Source organism: Spea bombifrons, chromosome 4, assembly GCF_027358695.1.
Source record: "Spea bombifrons isolate aSpeBom1 chromosome 4, aSpeBom1.2.pri, whole genome shotgun sequence".
Lineage (NCBI taxonomy): Eukaryota > Metazoa > Chordata > Amphibia > Anura > Pelobatidae > Spea > Spea bombifrons.
Window position 1 is genome coordinate 85,924,460 of NC_071090.1, and position 23,391 is coordinate 85,947,850.

The 23,391-nt window shown below is 41.7% G+C and overlaps 2 protein-coding genes and 1 long non-coding RNA gene across 4 annotated transcripts; all 3 read right to left on the reverse strand.

Moving 5' to 3' along the window:
• Positions 1 to 1,726: 1,726 nt before the first annotated feature.
• On the reverse strand, positions 1,727 to 3,032 carry LOC128492410 (uncharacterized). The gene is made up of 4 exons (XR_008354089.1): positions 2,959 to 3,032; positions 2,307 to 2,507; positions 2,132 to 2,205; positions 1,727 to 1,878 (listed from the first exon to the last, which is right to left on the reverse strand). It is a non-coding gene; the product is annotated as an uncharacterized LOC128492410 (long non-coding RNA).
• A 115-nt stretch (positions 3,033 to 3,147) lies between these two features.
• Positions 3,148 to 9,881, reverse strand: LOC128491449 (tubulin polyglutamylase TTLL13-like). Its single transcript, XM_053463769.1, has 13 exons — positions 9,754 to 9,881; positions 9,397 to 9,437; positions 9,114 to 9,232; positions 8,757 to 8,887; positions 8,060 to 8,216; positions 7,627 to 7,770; positions 7,399 to 7,484; positions 7,066 to 7,291; positions 6,511 to 6,695; positions 6,134 to 6,322; positions 5,226 to 5,409; positions 4,096 to 4,429; positions 3,148 to 3,320 (listed from the first exon to the last, which is right to left on the reverse strand). Exons 1-13 carry the CDS (start codon positions 9,879 to 9,881, stop codon positions 3,148 to 3,150), a joined length of 2,097 nt encoding a protein of 698 aa, XP_053319744.1.
• A 10,670-nt stretch (positions 9,882 to 20,551) lies between these two features.
• On the reverse strand, positions 20,552 to 22,402 carry HDDC3 (HD domain containing 3). 2 transcript variants are annotated; one of them, XM_053464731.1, is made up of 4 exons: positions 22,222 to 22,402; positions 21,842 to 21,897; positions 21,265 to 21,400; positions 20,552 to 20,781 (listed from the first exon to the last, which is right to left on the reverse strand). In XM_053464731.1, exons 1-4 carry the CDS (start codon positions 22,337 to 22,339, stop codon positions 20,642 to 20,644), a joined length of 450 nt encoding a protein of 149 aa, XP_053320706.1. In that variant the 5' UTR covers positions 22,340 to 22,402; the 3' UTR covers positions 20,552 to 20,641. The 2 variants fall into 2 exon arrangements, with proteins under 2 accessions (XP_053320706.1, XP_053320705.1); XM_053464730.1 differs by having other exon boundaries at positions 21,160 to 21,400.
• Between the last annotated feature and the right edge of the window lie 989 nt (positions 22,403 to 23,391).

Genomic DNA, 23,391 nt, shown 5'->3' on the forward strand with positions numbered 1-23,391 from the left:
TGGACTAACAGTATTTAAAATAATAGACGAGCTTTCGGGAGTCCTCCCTTTATCAAGTCAAAAGCATTTTCTCAAAAAAAGGTATTACAAGATTCTGCAACATTCTGTTTTTTTGCATTCTTATACACTGGACTAATACGGCTACCCCAAACTACAGTATATATATATATATATATATATATATATATATATATACACATACAATATGGACAAAAGTTTTGGGACACCTGACTGTTACACCCACAGGGACTTTTATGATGTTGCATTCTAAATACATGGACGTTAGAATGAAGTTGGTCCCCCCTTTCAAGCTCTAACAGCTTCCACTCTTCTGGGAAGGCTTTCCACGCGATTCCAGAGCGTTTCTGTTCTGTAGAGTGCCCGTTCATCCAGTAGAGCGTTTGTGAGATTAGGCACTGATACACTGAAGTTCACAGGTACTACGAGTAACCATAGCTTCAACTATTTATCTTGATTGGTGTCAAATTCCAAGGATCTCGAAGCAATGGTTACCAGCAGCATGGTATAAGAAGCAAGTCTGATACTTGTTCTTCAGTATTAGATATTGAGAATTTAGAGTCTTGATGAGATGTGCATACCTGGGAACTTCTGGGCTCGTTTCACAAAAATATAAATAAATATTTGCTTATAGTGTAAGTTTATTACTGAAAAACAGCTCAAGAATTTAAACATTGCACATGCACATTCCTGTGCCCTGGCCTCGTTACCTATTTTTTAAGCTTTAAAAAAAAATTATTTGAAGGATGGATTGAGTGATACACCCCAAAGAAAGGAACAGTATTAAACCCTACTTAAGTAGATCCCAACATAGCTCTCACTTAAACTTAAATATAAGTGAATCGAAATGTATTTTATACAAAAATGTATATATATGAATGATAAATCACCCAATATACATAATTATACCAACATAAATAGAATAATAAATATATAAAGAGAATACTAAATGTAATTATAAATAGTGCATCATCCAAAGGTTAACCACATCAATAACATGATTATAAATCACACATTTGTAGTGTTCACATCCAGAACAGGTCCAGTTTTTGGTACAATGATCCAACTCTTTAATTGGCCACTTAGAAGCTTTTATAGCTCTTTCTTTCCATTTCATTAGTGGTTTTAGTAGGTTTCATGTTCTTACAGTGCACGTTGCAGTTATTTTTCCTTCAATGTGGATGTGCAGTGTTCTTGAACCATGTATTTTATTGTATCTTCATATATTTTATTCAGCATTAGTGGAGGTTAGAAAAAAAATTTCACGGTGTGAATTATAAAGATGTATTATTTTAATTTTAGGTCTCATACAAACTGCTCAGCTCATTAAATAGCTTTCAGTGCAGAGTGTTCAATAGCTTTTCTGTGTGGTTGTGGTTGTTAACTCCATGGTCATTGAATTGGTTAATGACAGCTAAACCTGACTAGTGTAGGTCTTCTAGGAACTTTTTGTACTAGTTTTTGTAATAGTTTATTGTGATCAGTTAAAACGGGTTTTACATATTTTCCTAATTTTTAGAACAGATAGACGTCCTGTACCTCACAGTAAAGGTGGTGGCATCCATTTAGACCTCTACAGGGCACTGCACCTGCTCTTTCAGTTTATATAATGCCCTTCCCAGCAGGAACAATTATTTAAACATGAGTGAGTATATGTGATGACAGAGATTATACACAAACATGGTCATGTATGAAGCTATTTATTTACAGAAACTGGTATTTATATGCATGCATGCTAACGATTCACTGTATAAGATGTATAACAGTATAACAATATTCAAAGTGTCACAACTTCATTCACGTATGCATGGAGTCTTCTTTGCTTCATCATGATGGGACTGGCAGTCAAGGATGTTTCCCCTGTAGTGGATAAAGTAATATAACTTGTTAGGAATTCAATTTTGGTGTTTGCAGCAAAATAATATTAGTGTTGATGTATAGAAAGAAAAAATCCTAAACTATCTGGCTATGATGAAGAATTAGCATAATATATCATATAAATATCAATAGGTTAGGCTGGTGTTTTTTAAGCCCCCTCTAGAGATGTTGGTTTCCTATGCAGCTATTATATATTTTCTGTTATATTTATTCAGTCCATAATTTTCGTACTAACATTTTACTACTGATTCCAAATTATGCTTCCCGAAGGTGTTCTGGTGGTTGTTGGCTCATACCAAGGTCTTTCTCCTAAAACAGAAACACAATTTTTGTAACATGTATAAAGAATCGGTTATTTTCATGCTCCTGCATTGTACTATGACCGGGATTGCAATAAATGATTGAATTACCAGTTTCTGTTTGTGACACCCGCAGTCTGTTGGTTTGACTGAGATGTGCGTCGGGTAATTGGAGCAGTAGGTGACGCAGAAGATTTCGGCTAAGAACAAGGAGGAAACCACTTTGAGGTGCGTCAGGACATCTTCCACCATGGGGGCTGTTCTAAAGAGAGCCAGAAGAAACAGCAAGTGGTTTCCTGCATCTTGTACATCCTGAGGAGAAAAAATATCTTAGAATAAAAATCCATAGCAGACATGTAGACTATACTTGTATACTTGTGCATTCGTATTCGGGAGAACACGAAAAGAGCACGAAAGTTGAGTTTTCGTTGTTCAAACCGAATACCCAATACACTAATATGACGGCGGGTAATAGAAGGTTTCAGAACATAAAAAAATGTGTCAAGAATACTGGCTTTAAAGAACTCTAAGTGAGAGGACATTTGTAAATGATTCCTTGACCAAACAAGGAAATACTTTCTCCCCATCAATAAGGATTCTGATACTGCATTGGAGTTTTAGCATTAGTGTACTTATGGGGAGCCCCGTTCTAAGCCTGACACGGCTTTTAAGCCCCTTCTAGAGATGTTGATTTTTAGTGCAGCTATTATATATTTTCTGTTACATTTATATAGTGTAAGACCCTCATAATTCTCGTACTAACATTTTACTGCCGAAGTTGTACTTCCTGAAGGTGTTGTGGCGGTTGTTGGCTCATACCAAGGTCTTTCTCCTAAAACAAGTATAAAGAATCGGTTATTTTCATGCTGCTGCGTTATACCATGACCAGGATTCCAATAAATGATTGAATTACCAGTTTTGTTCACGTTTGTGACACCCGCAGTCTGTTGTTTTAAGATTTGCGTCGGGTAATTGGAGCAGTAGGTGACGCAGCAACTAAGGAGCGATTTCCTCTAGGAACAGGGGGGAAAACGCTTCGAGGTGCGTCAGGGCATCTTCCACCATGGGGACTGTTCTTAAGAGAGCCAGAAGAAACACCAGATGGTTTCTTGCATCTTGTACCTCCTGAGGGGAAGAAATATCTTAGAATAAACATTTGTAGCACACACATGTAGACTATACTGAAAACCAAGCCATATTCTGGATTACGGTATATAAACATGTAGAAAGAATTACTACATGTTGTGTATTTATTAAGTAGAAATCTTTGTAAACAGACAATAAATGGTATAGGGGTTTAGCCGGATCATGAAATGTTATCGTTATCGATTACATTTTTAAAAGAAAAAACACATCTTCCTGGATATTATCTTTAAAATGTTTAAGTGGATGCTGTGACAAATATTAACATCACAAGAGGTGTCATTCTTACCTTAGACATAAAACAAATTATTTTACAAAATTCTATAAGCTCTTATATAGGAACGACTGTTCATAATGTACAGGGAAGTTAGAGAGATGAAATGTTTCTATATTTCTAGTTAAGTGAATACACATCTACAAGTACAGGTCCATGGTTGGCATTTCAGTAAAGAGCTGAGCTTTATCGCAGGTATTCAGCGGTTGGATTATTTTGAAAAGATGAGAATCGCAGATAATGCATGCATCCATTTTGCCTTTCGATATAGAAAGGAAGAGGAATCTTGAGGACGGTTATTTAAGTTAGCCTAGATTGCCCTGAGGACACATCGCCTATGAAATAGATTGTTTGGCTCAAGGGAGCCTAAAAAGGGTTTAGCTTTAGTCTCCAGTCTTTTTCTGGAGATTGGGTCATCAAGAATTAGTCCAAGAATGTCAGTTATAGATATTAATCCCAAATTGTATACATATATGTTCTTACTGTGTTCAGCCGTGTTTTTGTTACTGGAGAGACTCCTCTGGCTGTCACGTGTTGGTGGTTTAACTGGCTCACTGATAGCAGCAGTTGCCCGCACATTTTGCACCCCATGCGATGTTACGGGTCTCTGCTGTGCATGTCTCTGCGCAGAATACTGGGGTGATAGAGAGCCTCCTCCTCCTGACTGCAAGAGTCTAGGAAAACCCCTATAGGATTGACGGCTGGCAGCGGCTTGAGCATTGGCGTGTGATGTTGTTGTGTTCCTCGGTTTAGGTAAAGGAACAATAGATACACTTTCTGCTTTCTGGCGCACTACCAGTGGGGGGGTACATTGTGCCTGTGAGAAAACAACAAGATCAGAGTTATCATTCACTAGAATCTTTACTGACATATAAGATATGGAGATCCAAAAGCCTACTCTTCTCTTGACATGAGTGGACACAAAAGAAGAATTTGGAGTTTTGTCCACAGAATATTTAACCATACCGTCCCTATCACTTCATGTATTTTGTGCATAGAAAACAGCAACATTTCTGCCAAAACTATAAGACCAAATGACTATCGCTATCATAATCAGCTGAAGAGAAGCCTGCAACCTTAAGTGATCAACAACATCAAACAGCCACAAATAGATGCGCAAATGGTTAAGGAAGCCAAGTGTGGAACAGAGTCCTCATAAAGCTACATCCCACATCTTCAACCTGCAAACATACAGATAATTGGCACATACATGGCTTGCTTGTTGCATGCAAAATAAAGACCTTGTACTATTTACTACATCCCTTCACCTCTACACTGATATATCCATTAATGAAGGGGAAATCCCAATGAGCTTCACCCCATTAATGAAGGGGAAATCCCAATGAGCTTCACCTACAGAAAGCCCTTTGTAGCCCTGTATAATGCATATTTCATGTCGGAAGATCTCTTCTGGTATCTCATAGATTTGATTTTGCAATACACAGGGCTGCATTATTTCACATGGCAGAAGCTGGGGATGGCCCTTCATAGTGCAGAGTGAAGTGAGTAAGCTGAAAGGCGTATAATGGCGCTATATAAAACAACATTAATAATGAATACACCTTTCAATGTGAACTATTAACTGGATCTGCTTAACTGCCCATAGATCATACCTTTTTTTCCATCCTCTTAATGGAATTAGGAGGACACGTTGGAGGCCTCTTTGTTAGTTTACATGCGACGGACTTTTCAACTGCTAATGCCCCGGGGATAGGGATACTGTCCGTAGTCTCTGGATTTTTCCCATTCAGAATGCCCTTTTGCTCTTCCTTCAGACGCAGCTCCTCCAACTGCTGCCTGCAATGAAGGAAAACCAAGATCATTATGATACAAATGCTGACAGAAATTAATAAATTAGCCCAAATATATAGAATAATGAATAGAATTCTAAAGCGTTTGTAGAGTTTTCATATTTCCGGGGCCCTTCATGATCCCTATGACCTCAGATAATTGATCAGACAAAACCTCTCATGTTTTAAGGAGCGCGATCTAAAGTTGAAAAATATTAACTAAAGTCATCTTAAAAACTGCTGAACTTATAACGTTAAGAAGTCATGCAATGTGTTTGTGCTGATATTACATTGTTATAATGCAAACAGAAGCAATAGAAGGTTTCAGAACATATAACAATGGGTCAAGAATACTGGCTTTAAAGTACTCTACGTGAGAGGACATTTGTAAAGGATTCCTTGACCAAATAAGAAAATACTTTCTCCTCATCAATAAGGATTCTGATACTGCATTCCCTTGGGGTTTTAGCATTAGTGTACTTATGGGGAGCAATGTTCTAGGCCCGACATGGCTCAGCACCTCCAGCTGATTCTATCCCTAGCATACTATGAGGCCGTGCCACCTTGGCACAGTTCTTCATGGCATTAAAAGGCTGGGTGTAGAGATCAGAGTTCTGTATTACCTCGACCTGCCATCCTAGGCCTAGATGACCTACCCAAAACACAAGGCTAGGTGTTGGTAAAGGGTGATTATATGTGTGTACCCGCTGCATATGTAATGAGAAACTCACCTAGCACAATCCTTTCTTGCCTTTGAAGCAGCAGTTTCTTGAAACAAAGAGCTGCACTGTTGGAAGAACTTTTCATACTGCTCCGTTCCGTCACTGGGGTAGACCCGGCGGTAGCCTCCCAGATGGCTGTCTTCGTATTTTTCAGCCTGCTCCATACAAGCAGCCTGGTTGTCTTCCAACCGCTTGAATCTAGATTTACAAAACACATATAAATACATAGCATCTAACACATAAAATCTATCTGTTTCATCTAACAGCCACATGCAGAAATATTATAGAATGATTAGAAATATTCTTCCAAACATAACCTTTCCATACACCTTTCATGAGTTGTGATATATAGTTTTATATGTAGGTATATATGACTTCAAACTAACCTCGCTTCCTTAGGGAGGGTACACCGGAATAAACGTTCTTTTGCTCTTTGACGTCTATCTTCCTCAGTGACTTTTGCTTCGTTGGAGGCACGAAGGTTGATCAAATTAAGGGTGTCTTCCAGGAGCGCATCCTTGACCTCTCGATCTAAACATGAATCTGTTCTAAAGCTTGGGGAGTGATTCACCTGCGCAAACACGGAAACAAATGATGAGATTGAAGCTAACTATTGGCTATAATCGGGCGTAATTATAGAAAAGAAGGACTATAAAGAAATATAAATGGGAGATGAGGAGGTTCTTTCCAAAGACAGTCACTCATTACAGCATAACGCTGAATGTAATACCAAAATCTTCAACATCTGCTTCCTTATGTACTGCGTGTATTCTGAGCATCATGCCATGTATTCACGTCAGCTTCATGGCACACTCTGAGCAGACAGACAATTTCTTATGCAGGAGAACATTTTGTAAATATGGGTGATATATTATATATGATTAATATGGGTTTATCGCCAGTCTTTAGTACACAAGCCAAATGAAAATGATTACTGTTACCTCTAGTAGCCATGGCTTCAAATTTTTATCCAGGATGATGTCGAATCCAAGGACCTCGAAGCATGCGCTACCAGCAAGATGGTTTGGGAAGCAAGTCCGATAATTGTGCTTCAGGATAGGATGGGCAGAAATCAGGGTCTTGATGACCACATCCTCAATATCTCCCCAGAGCTTTACGGTATCGTAGCCATGATTTTCCAGCCAGCTGTTAAGAGTTGAAATTTTCCTGTTGAAGAAATAAAAAAAAAAATGAAAACACAAACAAAAAAATAATCAGAAAAACAAAAATAAACAAACAAAGAAATACTATTTCTGATGGTTCAAATTACATACCTTTTACTTCCTTTGATGTCATCTCTAATGAAGTTTTTGTTGTTTTTATTGATGGAATAATTTGTGAGATGCATAAAGACATTTTTCTAGAAAAAAAAAGAAAATATTGCTATTTGAATTCTACCATAGATTCATTCCTGGGAACTCTCCAGATTTGAGTCGTGTAACCAGTTCTCATTACCTGTTTTACAATCGAGAGATATTATAGGTTCTGTTAAAGATACTCACCAGGTTGGCGTGGCTGGGTTCGATGTAATCTATTGTCGCAAAGCGTACGATACCCTCTTTATACATATAAACACGCAGGGGGTCACAAGATGTGACAAGGACATATATCCGCAGATCAAATTTAAATCCATCGATGAGGAATGGCTGTGCGATTAAAGCAAATATAAATGAGTAGAATTCATACAGTGCAAGAAATGATTATAGACTTCCAGAGTGAGTTATTCCTGATAAAAGTGTATTGATACAATGTTTTTGCTATGTTATGTCGCTTTAGGTAAGTGTTTGCAGTAACCGGTCATCATCATTGCCACAATGTTTCTATATCTGCCAAATACAGCACATAACCAGCCATGCAAAATCTAAACTGACTCTTAAGATGTCTGTTCAGTAAATCATTAAGCATAACATTTCATAGACGTCCACATCCCATTACCTTGCCGAGATACTGCTGACAGACCACTTTATCGTAGCGTTTAATGTCCTTCGTGTTGTGGGTCAAGAATATTCCTGTGCCTTGGGAGCCTGTGCCCGGCTTGCAGATGAAGGTCTCTCCTTTGTTGATGCGGCCGTAGTCCTGGAAAGCTCCATAACTGCAGGAGAAAGAGATGGATTTTAGATGTAAAGAAGGTGAGCTTAGCATTAGAGGTACTGAAGAAACATCTGCATTTGCAAACATTGTTTCAGATCAGTAACAACTCCTATGATGCTCAGCCAACCACAGACACAGGATGCTGGTTGTTGGGTAATTTGCGTTGTGTCATATAAAAAAAAAAAACAAGCTCTATAAAAGAATGATACTCAATGGAGAAAAATAAAATATTTTTAAACTGCCTCCAATCCATTAGTAATAATATTCCCAATATCTAATTCGCTGCAAATGTTTCCTATTCTTTAATAACATGTATGTTTAAATAAATGTATTCAGAAGAGCATACAGGATGCTTAGAGAAAATCCCCTTTCTTAGTTTAGTGTTTTGGAAAGTCTTGTATGTTTTCTGATAACGTGTGACTTATATGAATATTTTACTACTGATAGAGGAACATATAGGAGTTACTCTATAAAGAGGAAGCGTCAAATCACTATGTAGATGGAAGATAAAATAACTCATATCCATTGCTTGGAAACTCACTCGGCTGGCATACTCCAGGTCCGGGGAAAGATGTTGTATTCCTCGGGGAACAGCTTTAGCAGGCGGTTCATGTTCCTGGCCAGTAAGTCCTTTCTGTAGATCGCATTCATTCCAGGAAAGTGGTTGATTTTCTGTAAATAGAAATGTATAGAAAGACACAGAGTTCAAAAAGGGGCTCCTTGTTTTGAATTGATCGATTCTTTAATAGGACTGATATTATTAGTGAATTTATGAGAAAATGCAGCAGTTTGTGCAAAATTGTCACTCAAGCGAGGTTAAAAATACATAAGTACAAGTACAATGTCCTGAAACCCTACAAATGTATACTATAGCCCCAAACAAAAAGCAGCTTCTAACCTGATATCTTTCCATTGCCCTGATGCGCTGCAGGGACGTAGACGTGTCTGACCAGTAAACCACCCATTCATCTCCATCCTCGACCTCCTTCATCCCACAACGCCGGACAGCCCGACGCACTGAAACACAACCAACAGAAAAGAAACTTATAAAAAAATAGATATGATGTAAGGCGTGTAAGATCGTTTTTTCTGTGCTTGTTGCAGAACTCCTATGTGTCCATTATTTTTCTAAATTGTTTAACCTATTAAACGTGTAATTGATCAGTAAAGACTATGCTTACCACTGTCATATCTGCAATTGGTTAAATTAATTCCAATTGGCCTAAAAACAAGAGAGGAAAATGCATCAGTTATTCTGGCTGTTTAACAGAAACATTAAAACATCTTAAAATTCAGATTGCTATAAAGTTAATGATGTTTAAAAAAAAAACATATTATATAAAAAATACAATATTTTTATAACAGGGGTAGAAACCATATTCACTCATTCATATATCAATCTTATAATTATCACAATAGGATCCACAGAATGATACCGATGACCCTAGAACTCTCCAGCCCCGGCACCAAATCCAAGGACACTATATCACCAGGTGAAGGAAAGGGCTCTACTGATACACCTAGAAGTTTGGGGATACCTTGGTTTTGGCGTTGATGTCTCTTTTCTGAAATTCAGAAAATCTTGTCCGGTGATTTCCGCAAAACGGTCGCGGTCTTCATCTCCGGTGTCAGAATCCGATTGGCAAAAGTCGTAGTAATGAGCCATCGTTTTACCTGGAACGACAAAACTGGAAAACCATGATGGCATATTAGAAAGTTATGGAAAACCACAATAACGAAGAAAAATGTTCTGTATACGTTTGTTTAATGAGTTTCCTTACGGGGTGATCCAGCCTTGTAAAGAAAAGCTCTGTTTGGGGATATAATTGGTTTCCACAGGTCTATTATTTACAAAACTAGAGAATGTGTAATGTGAAACAACAAAGCATGGGTTCATCAAAGCAAATGCTCTATCAATAAATGGAAATAACTTATGTTACTTATTAAACATTACATTCAGGCATTTCCGTCTATAATACATCTAGGATCTATTAAAGAGCAAACAAATCTAGTAATGTTATATTTAAACAATTATGCAACAGTATATACGTTGGATATGTCCAAATATTGCTTTAGACGGAACATAAGTAATGCTGGACCTTGAATGCATGGGATATATGCTTTCAGTGTAATGCTATTTTTATGTAATTCCAGCGGAAACAAAGTGGTATTTCCTAAACAATCGTATAATGAGTTAATTTGAGTAAAATATAATGAAACAACAATCCCTGACATACCCTATGAGAAGGTGTGCGTTCACAGATGACTGATAACACTTGGATTGGGATCCAAGCTGAAATTTCTCAGTTAAAACCTCAGAATAAAACAGAGTTTATCCAAAGATATCGCTCTCTATCCTCTCTCAGCAATAGAGTGGCTTTCTGGAGTCCTGCTCCTCAATATAGTCATTTAGAATGTGTGACATCACAGAGGTATGACATAACAATTGACCTGTTACCGTGGAGACAAAATATTGTCATGCCAAAATTGTGGTAGGAAGCTGTTGTGTCTCAGTGAGTATAGGTGAGAGATGACATCATAAACCTATCTGTGATGTGAAAGGTCATGTGGAATTCAGTAGCTTGGCAAAGTAGCAGTTATGCCAGCCTATTACGCTATTAGTGATCTTCAGAGCTTCCTCTACAATGCAATGAAAATAATTAGCAATAAAAGTTTTATTGTACTTGGTTCATCTCCATCCCTGTGTGCCTCTGTCCTGTTTGATGTTTCTCTTTCTTATGAGCCCAGAACACGATGCAATTTGGTGTAATAACTACATTTTCAACAAAAAACTACAGACAACGATACGTTGTATTAAAACAGGAATGTGTTTATTGCGCATGTATACTATAGTAGTAAATAATAATATAGGTGATAGATGGAAAAAACATAGAAGAAGCAGCTTTAATACACGAACATCAGGAAGATGGGGACATCGCCCATCAGATGCCAGGATCACAGCGCAACAAAAATAAAGACATTAAAGGTGCTGCTCCACATAGGGGGCGTCTATAAAAGCAGATGGAGCTACAGAGCCAGCTTTACTTCACTTCTGACTGATATGTATTAAAACACATGCACAGCAGCACACCTCATTACATGCACAGCAACACACCTGATTACATGCACAGCAACATGCCACATCAGAAGCACATTACATACACATCTTAAAAAAATGTGTTTGCACACACCTGATCACACGGACTGTAGCACACCTGATCACAAGCACTGCAGTACACCTAATCACAAGCACTGCAGCACATCTGATTATAAGCATAGCAACACACTACATCACAAACATATAACATACACACATACATGTTATACATTATGTAACGTATGTGAACACACCTCATAACACATTACATACACAAGTACATATTTTAAGAAGGTAAAAAGGGGTTAACATGAACCTGCAGCCTCTGATCACCAACTGCTTGCTGTTTCTATTTTTTTTTTTTTTTTGCAATTCTCTGTTTATTGCACGTTTGGGAAAATAAACACAATACAGAGTGTCATATACAGAAATAACAAAAAACATCCACTACGGTTGGACATATGACAAAATAACGCATTGCACAGTGGTGAGGGAACACGTAGAAACATAAACAGTGACATCATGGTAGACCAAAAGTATCTAAATCGGCGTACACGCGGAATACACAACGTGGTCAGAATAAAGCTTGTACCACTGGCAAAAGTAGCATATGCAAATCAGACACACATCCCTCGCATAAGATACCGCAGCACCATTAAGAGACCCGGAGGGGAAAGGCGTAGGGCGACAGCCTCCCCAGACGGGTAGATAACAGTAACAATAACGCAGCGTAAGACTGAAAGGTGGCAGTCGAGGAAGCAATGAAAGAATAAAACTCCCCCTCTGTACTGGTAGAGCGCATGCGAGATGAACAACTAACGGCACTTCACAGAGCACATGAGCTAAATAATAATAAGAAAAAAAAAACAGAGACATGGCCAAGTCAGGCTCTACAAAGGATCAAGCACGACCGTCCCATAGGCAGAAATGGGACAGATCACACAGGAGAAATAGCACCCGGCCTGTACAATAAAACAGAAAACAAAGAAAATAGAACATAACAAAAACATGTCAGTCCCAGGGTCCAGGGAAAGATCCCGATATTCAGTAGCAGTCAATTACCCCGCACGAGAAAACGTACAAGGGGAGATCCCCCGTTTCATGTCGCGAGAGACTAGAAACAAACTTCGCCCTATAACGAAACAGGATGGGGGTTCCTGTTCAAATTCGCCACGTATTCACGCCAGTGGAACCATTTAAGCTCAATTTTATGCCCAGCACCCTTGGCGGACCAAACCAGAACCTCCATTTGGTACACAAATTCAACCTGAGTGACCCAAGCCATAAACGTTGGGGGGCTAGCCGACTTCCAGTGTCGAGGGATGATAGCGTTAGCCGCGTTAATCAGATGGAATGTCAGAGAGTGTTTGTAACTTGTAAATGGAGTATCAGTGTGATGGAGGAGCACAGACTCGGGAGAAGCCTGAAAATTAGGATTGGCTATGTCACGTATGGCCTTTACGACCGCATCCCAGAAGGGCCTAATAACGGGGCACGACCACCAAATGTGCAGTAAGGAACCTGAATGGATGCAACATCTCCAACAGGTAGGCGGCACTTGGGGTAAAAACCTATGAAGGTCCAAAGGGACCTTATACCATCTTGTTATTATCTTAAAGGATGTTTCCTGCATCCGGCTAGAGACAGAGCCCCTGTGTGCAACAGAAAGAATTTTAGTCCAGTCCTCCGAGGAGAAAGAACAGTTCAAGTCCCTCTCCCAGAGGCAAAAATAGTAGGGTTTAGCCAGCGATTCCGGCGACAACAATAGCGTGTAGAGCTTGGACAATAAATGGGGAGGTTCCTTCTGCTCGAGACAATACCGCTCCAGAGGCGTGAGCGGCCTATCAGCAAGCTGCAAGGCCCCAGAGGACAATATAAAGTGCCTAAGCTGGTGGTACAGAAACTGGAGAGAAAAAGTAGACGAACCCTGACCAACTAACGCCCCCAAGGATTTAATCTCGCGTCCACTAACTACATGGCATAAGCGAAGAAGGCGCACCTGAGGAGGTAAGAAGGCCTTCAAGCCGCCCCGGGAGTGACCCGGCGGGAAATCCGGGTTCCCCTCCAGAGGGAGCAATGGGCCAGGAAGCCCAGAAAGCAAGCCGTCCCTCAAAACAGTCCGAAAGACTCTCACGGTGGGAACAATGAGAGGGTGAGCAGAGCACGAAACACAGCGCAATGGATCGCGGAACCATGGTAATGCACTAATTGGACAAGTCAAAAAGGTTTCCTCCAACGATATCCACTGCTTAGCGGGGAAAACAGACCACTCTACAATGCGACGCAAATGAGCTGCCTTCCAGTAGAGTTCCAAGCTCGGGAGGCCCATGCCTCCTTGCAACTTCTGCCTAGTCAAGTAGGAGAACGACAAACGCGACGGCCTACCTCTCCAAATATAGCGTAGAAAGGCCCTATGGCACTGCCGAAAAAAGGACCGAGGCACCTTGATAGGCAAGGTTTGGAATAAATACAGAAAGCGGGGCAGGAGATTCATCTTAATAACCCCCATTCTCCCAAACCAAGAGATATGAGGGAAGGCCCATTGACGAAGGTCCGACTCCAAAGCGCTCAATAAGGGGGCAAAATTCAAATTGTACAACTTGGAGAGGTCAGAGGGAATCATGACGCCGAGATATTTAATACAATCATCCTTCCACTTAAAAGGAAATCTCTCGCGGATCTGCCGGGCCATGGGCTGAGGGAGATGGAAACCCATGATTTCCGATTTAGAAAGATTAATCTTGTAGTTCGAAAGAGCCTGAAATCTGTCGAGCTCCGACAGAACCGCTGAGAGAGAACGGACAGGGTCGGAAAGAGTTAAAAGAATATCATCCGCAAACATCGACAGTGCAGGGGAGCTTGAACCCATCTGCACCCCCACAATATCAGGATGCGCCCGGACAGCGTTAGCAAAGGGTTCTAAAACCAGTAGAAACAAAAGGGGGGACAGAGGGCAGCCTTGCCTTGTGCCATTCGAAAGGGTAAACTTGGCAGACAATATCCCGTTGAGGGCCACTCGCGCAGTCGGGGCATCATACAAAGCTTTAATACACGACAAGAAAGCCTTGCCAATGCCAATTTTATCTAATACCCTAAACAAGAAGGACCAGGTTACGCGGTCAAATGCCTTCTCAGCGTCCATGGAGGCAAGGACCATCGGGAGTTTGAATTTGTGCGCATGGGAGATAATGTTGATGACTTTGATGGTGTTGTCCCTTGCCTCCCGCCCGGGGACAAACCCCACCTGATCAGAGTGAATGAGAAAGGGGAGGAAAGGTTGGAGGCGATTTGCTAAGATTTTGGAAAACAATTTCAAATCAACATTGATCAGGGATATGGGGCGGAAACTGCTACACAAGTCAAGATTCTTATCGGGCTTAGGAAGAACCACGATATGAGCGGTTAACGAGTGTGGGTCAAATTTAGAGCCCTGGGCAATAGCATTGAAGTAAGTAACCAACTGTGGGCCTAGGACGGGAAGGCATTTTTTATAATAAAGGATCGTAAAGCCATCCGGGCCAGGGCTTTTGCCCGCAGGGGAATTTTTAACAGCTGCAGCAACCTCGGCCAGGGAAATGGGGCTATCCAAGAGCTCCCTAGCGTCAGACGGTAAAACTCGGGTAATAAATGCTGATAGGTAGTCAGCGGAAGCTGCATCCAAGTCAGAGTGGGGTGCCCCCGGGCGAGGCAAATTGTATAAGGACATATAATACTGCCTAAAGCATTCAGCTATCTTGTCTGAGTGGAAATGAAGCCGATTGGTATGATCCCTAATGCGAGCAATGAACGCCTGTGCCCGTTTTGCTCTCAAAGCCCTCGCCAAAAGCCTGCCCGGCTTATCACCAAACTCATAAAATTGTCGCCGCACCAGCAAAAAGTTGCGCTTCGTCCTAGTGTCAAGAAGGGAAGCCAAACGAGCCCGAAGGGCTGTAAGTTCAAGTTGAAGGGAGGGGAGTAAGGTTAATTTATGTCTGGACTCTAAGCGAGCTATCTGTTTCGTAAGCTCTAGGATAGTAGCCAAATTCATTCGCTTAATAGATGCACCCAACTTAATAAGGTGACCCCGAATAACAGCTTTATGAGCCTCCCAAACTACCGGGATGGGGACATCAGGTGTAATATTATCCTCAAAGTAGCGAGTGATATGGGACGACAATTGGGTAATATGATGAGGATTACTCAGCAAATTTTCATTCAGTCTCCAGTGCCAGTTGGTTTTAGGAATATCAGTTAGCTTGAGAGTCAAAAAGACAGGGGCATGGTCGCTAAGAGAAGTAATCCCTATTCTAGCCGAATGCAGGACCGACAAGTGGAAATGGGAGATGAAAAAGGTGTCAATACGAGAATATCTACAGTGACTAGGTGAAAAATATGTATAGTCCCTCACATCTGGATGAAGAGTTCTCCATGCGTCCATTAATTGGTTCAGTTTCAAATATTTAAGTACTTTCCGTATCGCGGAGAAGGGAATGTGAGAACTCCCCGAAGAAGTATCGACCCTAGGGTCAAAAACCATATTAAAATCGCCGCCTAAAATGGTGATACCCTCCTGGAAGTCGGCCAACCTATTTAGGATAGAAATGAAAAAACGAACGTGGTTGCTGTTGGGTGCGTATATATTAGCTAGAGTGATTTTTTGGGAACCCACATAACCCTTAACAAAAATAGCGCGGCCCTCGACATCCTTCCATGTCTCCAATAGTTGAAAGCGAATCGACTTATGTAAGAGGATAACAACCCCTTTTGTCTTAGAGGAATGAGAGCTAGAGAGAAACGATTGTGTGAAGTGTCTATTTAAGAGTGGGAATTCCCTATCGGCAGTATAATGAGTTTCCTGCACGAAGGCCACTTGTGACTTAGAAGCATGTAAAAACGCAAGAAGTTTAGAGCGTTGCTGGGGTTTATTAAGGCCTCTTATATTTAAAGAGACCAATTTAAGAGTATCACTGGACATTTGGCGGCAGACGAGAACACAGCACGCCGAACTGCAGGACCACTGACCCCCTGGGACACATAAAATAAACAACAAACCATAACAAAAACCAGCACATAGTGTATAACGGATGGATTATGTGCAACGAAAAAGGGATGTCATCCCGGATGATGACAAAATATCGAATAGGAGGTTGAGCAGGGGGACTGCAAGCAGGCCCCATTATCACTATCCACTACAGGACAGGATGGCTCTGAGGGGGGACGCCAGGGGAGGCAAGTAGGACAAGGAACCTATATGGTTCAAACACCAAAGAAAAGAAAACAGGGGGAATCACGTCCCCGTCTACGGAACACACAAAAAAAAAAAAAAATGAGCAATATGTGGACCGCGTGGGGTCTAGGTAACATACAAGTATATAAAAGACCGCAGCACGGGCGGCTATGTGTATATATGAAAATAAATAAAAAAAAAAAAAAAAAAAAAAAAAAAAAAAAAAAAAAAAAAAAAAAAAAAAAACGATGATGACGGTGCAGTACATGACACACGCCGATCGATTGGAGGCAAAAAACACTTTAACGAAAACAAAAGAAAAACTGACTACCAAAATGCCCAACTCAATCGGCCCGAGGCACCTCACCTACATGGATCCGGAAATCTGGGAGTAAGGCCCAAGGTGAGTAGAGCACAATCCCTACTGAAGGGAGAGCCAAGTGCAACATGAAATTATAGAAAGAGACCGCGCCATGGGCGCAATGTGTGTGGTAACGTAAAAAAACAAAAAAAAAAAAAAAAAAAAAAAAAAAAAAATAAAAAAAAAAAAAAAAAAAAAAAATAAACAAAATCGCAGTGTCGGTGTAAGGATGCAAAACAGTACAATCACTGTGAGATCGGAGGCATATCACGCGAAAGATACACAACAAAGGAAAAATAGTAAATTAACTACCACCATGTACCGGCTCAGTCGACCCAAAACACCTTAGCAATGCGACGCAGGAGTCCCGGGAACGGTAAGAAAGGTGAGTAAAACACCGTCCACACTGGTGAGAAGTCCAAAGGCAGCAAACAATAAAGTAGAAATAAGTCACAGTGCAGGGCAAATGGTGCCCGAGAATCCAAAGAAGGAACAAAAAGTAGAAAAGAAAGCCCGTCGCTCCATAACTTCAGCCGGTCTGCTCCGCTGTGGCAGCTGCATGACGAATCCTCTTCCTACGATGCTTCGGCGTCGACCACGTCCTGGCTGGTTCCACGAGCGGTTTCGTAGTCGGTAACGAAAGTTCCCAATTCGGGACAGAGATCCCAGGTAGGTCGAGGTGAACGAGGAAAGATTCCAGATCACCATGTTGGCGAAGTGTGAAAACCTCTTGATCCTTGCGAGCTATTAGGACAAACGGGAAGCCCCATTGATACGGGATATTTGCGTCCCGCAATGCCGCCGTTATGGGCTTAAGAGCCCGTCGTTTTTGTAGGGTTATCGGGGATAAATCCTGAAAGATAGAGAGTTGCTCACCCTCGTAGATCACATCTCCAGCTTGGCGGCAAGCCTTCAGGACAGCCTCCTTCACTGAATAGTCGTGAAAACAGCAGACCACGTCCCGTGGTGGTGCAGATGGAGGACCCTTCGGGCGAAGCGCTCTGTGGGCTCTGTCAAACTGAATGACTGTGTCACTTGGCTGGTGCAGTAATTGGTTAAAAATGGATTGCAATGTTGTGCGAATATCAGCAGCCACAACCGATTCAGGTATGCCCCTTACTCGAAGGTTGTTGCGTCGGCCCCGGTTGTCTAAATCTTCTAGCTGGCGCTGTAGAGATTTGCAAAGGTCCGATTGATCGCGTGACATAGCGGATAAGGTGTCCACCGTCTCGCATGTTTTCACCTGATCCTCCTCCAGCGCAGCTACCCGGTCGCCAATATGCTGGACATCCTGCTTAATGGAGACGAGGTCAGCCCTCACACCCTGCAAGGCCTGGTCCAGCGCGGTATCAATCACTGCGACCAAGTCAGCCTTAGTCGGTAGATTCTTCAATGCCTCTTGCCATGAGGAAGGTGCCGCAGGATGGTCCTGGGACGCACAGTCCTGATCAATAAATGCGTCGTCCGAGCACTCACTAGCCCGACTGGAAGGGGAAGACGCCATCTTGGGAGCATGGCCGCGTGCCTCTGAGTCGCGCGAACCTCGGAAAAAAGGCCGAACCGAGGGAGCCAAGGGCTTCTCCTGCGCGCCCGGGGGTTTCGGAGTGCCCACGGAGCGGTTAGATTTCCCCATCTCGCGGTTAGTAAGTAAAAAGCGTAATAAGTTCCGTGACGGTAAACGGAGCTGCGGTCTCAAGCAGCCATCTTGCCTCGGCGCTGGCTCCGCCCCCCCTGCTTGCTGTTTCTAATCTCTGTCCACTTGCAGTAGGGGCTGTGGGAAAACATTAACCCCTCCAGTGCCTGGCCAGCTTGGACAATGCAATGCTTCCCACCTTGTGGGAACAGTTTGGGGAAGGTCCTTTTCCAGCATGACTGTGTCCCAGCGCACAAAGTAAGGTCCATGAAGACATGTTGGATGAGTTTTGCGTGCAAGAGCTTGACCAGCCGCACAGAGCCCTGATGTCAATCCCATCGAACACCTTTGGAATAAAATGTGAGCCAGGCCTTCTCATTCAACATCAGTGCCCCACCTCATAGCTCCGCCACTGGATGAATGGGCAAAATTCCCACAGAAACTCTCCAGAATCTTCCCAGAACCCTTCCCAGAAGAGTGGAGGCTGTTATAGCTGCAAAGGGGGGACCACCTACATATTATTGCCTAAAACATTAGCTATGTCATAAAAATCCCTGAAATGGTCAGCTGTCCACTTACTATGTTTTGTATATAATTACAGTGTTAAGAGTCAATTTATACTTTGTTCTAACGGTGCTGCGGAATCGGCCGGCGCTTTATAAATAAATGTAATGGGTATATGTTAGTGTATTTTGGTGGATAGTGTGAATGTATGTATGAGTGTGGTGGTAGCATTTGTGTGTATGGTGTTGTGTGTGTGACTGTATAGCATTAGCATGGATATCAGTATGTAGTGTTACATTGTGTTTATTTCGTATATAGGGTTAGACTGTCTAGGCATCAGTGTACGCTGTTTGTTAAGCTACCTACAAGAATGCTATATGAGCTGAAATGGGCTACATAAGTAATTATTTTAATAATTGTTTACATACACCACAAAACACAGTTTCCAATGATATTTATTTATATCCAGGGATTATGAGCTTCAAGCAACAATCAATAAAACACATAAACCAAGGGTCCATTTCATATCACATTTATTCAACAAAATATTTCCTGAGAAAGGTTCCAGACACAAAACACACATTTGGTGACCTATATCAGGAACATTGCGAGGATCATGGATACAAACAACACTCTTTGGTGATAAAATATATTTAACTAAAATATTCTAGTTCTCTCCATATGTAGAAAATAAATACATATTTGTTCATTTACATCAAAAAAATAACATCACTACTCTGTGAAATAATATTTGTGCCTAAATCCATGATGTCTTTGACTCGCTGGCTGATAAACTGGAATTTCCATCGCGTGTGCGAGTTGCAGTGAAATAAATCACTAGAGAGTTGACTAACCCCAAGCTAAAAAAATCTTTAAACACAGGATTGAAACCACAGATTTGATTCAAGTAGATATTAGATCTATTATGCAATTACTGCACCAAGTGGTCATTTGAAGTCGTTTTCAAAGTAGTGGTTAAAACTTTACAAAAAAAGAAGTATTTAATAACCAAACCAGTTACTTATTTCGGTAAATAACCAACAGAATGCCATTCTGAAAAGCTATTCCTGATCTCACCGGTGTGTCAGTCTGAAGCACTACTTTTACATGAAGTGTATTCAGGAAATGCGTTTAATCTCACCGATTTTACAATTTATTATAAATGGGCGAACCTAGTGAACGTTTCCCCCAACGTTTCAATCCATGAATGATGCAGGCAAATCTGCTCTAGTTTGCAGGAGAAGCTTACTTTAACACAAAGTATTCCCATATCAAACTTTTGTGTTATTAGTACCCCAATATATAATTCTAGGCATCCCAAGGCAGAGGCATCCATATTATTGGAAAGCCCGATTGAGACATGGTCATCCATTCCAGTTGGGTAAAGGACTAAACATCCCCAAATTAAATTGCAATGAATGCATTCATCATACAAAAAAATATTTAACATCAAAAAACGTAGTTGAGTTTTTCATTAAAAAGTGAAGGTGAGTCTGTGTAACCCACAAGCTTTCAGCCACACACTACATGCTTTAACAGAGCCAGCACTGGAACATGTTATCGAGCTGGTTGAAAATCCCTAATTCACAGCACCTTTAAGTATCAAATATATTCATGGTCACAATCTACACAGTGTCTACTGCAATTCCCCTATCCATGAACAGCTGGTGCAGACTTTTCTCCAGAACGGCATTTGTCCCTCGAAGGCCCTTTACCACTTCTGATGCCCACTGGAAATATTCCTGCACCCGTTCCTTTGTCCAGCCTGCAAAATAACGACACTGGTTGTTATTCACAATACATATGAATAAACAATATATCTTACCAGGGACAGTCCCTGAAACATAGAAAATAGAGAAATGCATATTAAAGTACTCTGTGAGCGCTTGCATATGCATTCTTCCAGAAGGGGGAAAAAATAACATGTGACATAGAACTTGTCACCGTACTGCAAAAATCGTCTTTCTTTCGCCATGATCCAAAATTTCTTGGCACTAATTAGCTGCTTAAGCTGTTAATCAGCGGTAGAAAATACTCCCAGTGAAATCAATGGGAGTACGAGCCTGTCACTGATGGACAGTTTAGCCAATCAGTGGGCAGGACAGTAATTCAGGATGGCGCTGTATCGCTTCTGGGTGTGTACCTTCTGGAGTGCTGCGGTTTAGGTCTCTCAGGTTGTATAACTTGTCAGCCAACTTCACCAGCTTGGCTTTGTAGCTACAGTGCGGCGCGTGCTCAATCTGCTGACGTTTCCTCTCCATCTTGGGTAGCGTCTTATCATCTGTCACCTCCTCGACTATTCGTCGGACCTCCAGACCAAACCTCTCTTCTATCTCCAAGAAAGTTGTGTCTGTATCTTCAACTGTGTCATGAAGCAACGCTGCCTGCGCAACCACATAGAGAGAAGAAATCAGTCTTTTTCAACAATTTGCTTCTTGATCGTGTCCGAGCCAGGGTGAACAATTTACTGCCTCTTATATAGAAACTGCTAGATGCTCTCTACATTAACATTCACAGTCTGATACAATGCACTAAAACACAAACACTACACACAATTGTAACACAAGCTTATACGGAAAAAACTGTAAAAAACAGAACTTTATTTTTGTTAAAGTCTGGATTTTGTTATTTACTACGTTTGCACATGCAGTAAAAAATTTGTTGGCTCCCAATCAGAATTGGACCCATGGTGTCATTTTGGATTGGATCTGATTTTTTGTGGTATATATATAGCAAATATATTTTTTCATGGAAAGGGAAAGCGACAGCGATAAAGCGAGCTTTCACACTGAAATCCTTCTAACCCAATAGTGATCAGTGCTTACCTGCAGTACGGCTGTATCTGTGATCCCAGCTTCCCGAGATAATATTCTAGCAACACCTATAAAACAATATAAATCAGGGTAAAAGTGTGATAACCGAAACAAAAATACATAATGCTATTAATAGTAATCAAAAAGGGAAAGAGTGATCTCTGGCTGGCCTGCCTGCAGGTGACAGCTTCCTGCAGCCACTTCAATAACCCTTTCAGATAGAGAATGCACACGGTCATAAGACAGCAAGAAACAAGCCTCTTCGCTCAGGTCTGGGTCACAGTCACGTGTCACCGGCTACAACCATTCCCTCTTATCCTTTCATGCTGGTGGGGAGTGAAGCGCAAGGCAGCTGCTGGCTCGGCACCGACTGGGTTAACGTGGGCTGTTACCTATTGGGTGGTTAATATAAGGCGTTTTGTCGACATCTTTTCTCCGCTGCTGTCTGTGCTTCTCAGCGGCAAAGTCAGTGGCTTCCAGAATGAGAGCGACGTCTGCGATCATTGCCATCCGCCTCAACAAACGGCACCGGCACAGCCTGCTTCCGACCCCGCAGAGGGCTCTCTAGTGACGTCACACGTCACGTGACCACATGCAATGATCATATGGTTCAGGAAGCTGCCGGCAAAGCGGGTCCGGAGATGAAAGCGGTGTCAGAGGGCGAGAACTAGGACTTTCTTTCAGTTTTGAGCAGCTATTTTTAGCGTATTCATTATTCATTAATGCACGGGATGTGAACGTTGAGGCGCGTTGCTAAACATGTCTAATAGCATCTCCCTCGGTGTCCCCTGCAGATTCTCATACAGAGCAGTGAGCGTTATACTGGCGTCCCGCGCTATTAGGGAGACGAGAATGTGAGGCTATCATAAGAACACACGGAGGCGCTGAAGTGATTAACGAGTGTCCGCAGCCCCCGCTCCCGGTAACCAGATGAATGAAGTCTGCAAACGGCTGTGGACTTGTATTAACCCCTTCAGTGCTAGGTCATCGTGTGCCTGCAGCCTACAGCTGCCCTCACCTGCTTCCATACGCCTTGTAACTTGTGGGTACATGTGACGTTAAGCCCTTCAATGCTTTTTTTGTGGAAGATGTGTGTATCAGATTTATGTTATTTTATAATAACCATCATTCTGTAGCACTGTACATTACTAGTGAGTGACAAGGGGTGGGTTGACCCACGGGACAGGTAAAGCGGTGTGTCACCCTGTCCCCTTGACTCCCTACCAGGTAGCTAATATAGTGTGTGTGTATACATATATAATATATACACATACTATAATACACACACTCACCTTAACAATATTACCAAAAACATATCACTCCCTTTACACAAAACACCTCACCCAACTGTACTTTATAGCTCATTCCCATCACACCTATCACACATTACTCCCTTGCACTTCCCACCTGGCATCCTTACCCAGAGACCTTAACAGCTTGTGTGAGGCACGCAATATTATTGTGGTGTGGTTCATGTAACATTGTGCTACGTGACCCCACGATGACCCCTGCCTCCACAAGTGGCCCACAGGGCGGTATAATACAAGTTAAACCGACCCTCT

Bases quoted from the DNA above. Each gene is read 5' to 3' on its own strand.
- LOC128491449 (XM_053463769.1), bottom strand. From the start codon at position 9,881: ATGGCTCATTACTACGACTTTTGCCAATCGGATTCTGACACCGGAGAT. The intron at 9,233-9,396 runs GTAAGCATAGTC...GTTGTGTTTCAG, and splicing joins CAATTGCAGATATGACAGTG to TGCGTCGGGCTGTCCGGCGT. The intron at 4,430-5,225 runs GTATGATCTATG...GTTTTCTCACAG, and splicing joins TTAAGAGGATGGAAAAAAAG to GCACAATGTACCCCCCCACT.
- HDDC3 (XM_053464730.1), bottom strand. From the start codon at position 22,339: ATGGCAATGATCGCAGACGTCGCTCTCATTCTGGAAGCCACTGACTTT. The intron at 21,898-22,221 runs GTAACAGCCCAC...ATTGTTTTATAG, and splicing joins TTATATTAACCACCCAATAG to GTGTTGCTAGAATATTATCT. The intron at 20,782-21,159 runs GTACACACCCAG...GTTATTTTGCAG, and splicing joins AAACCGCAGCACTCCAGAAG to GCTGGACAAAGGAACGGGTG.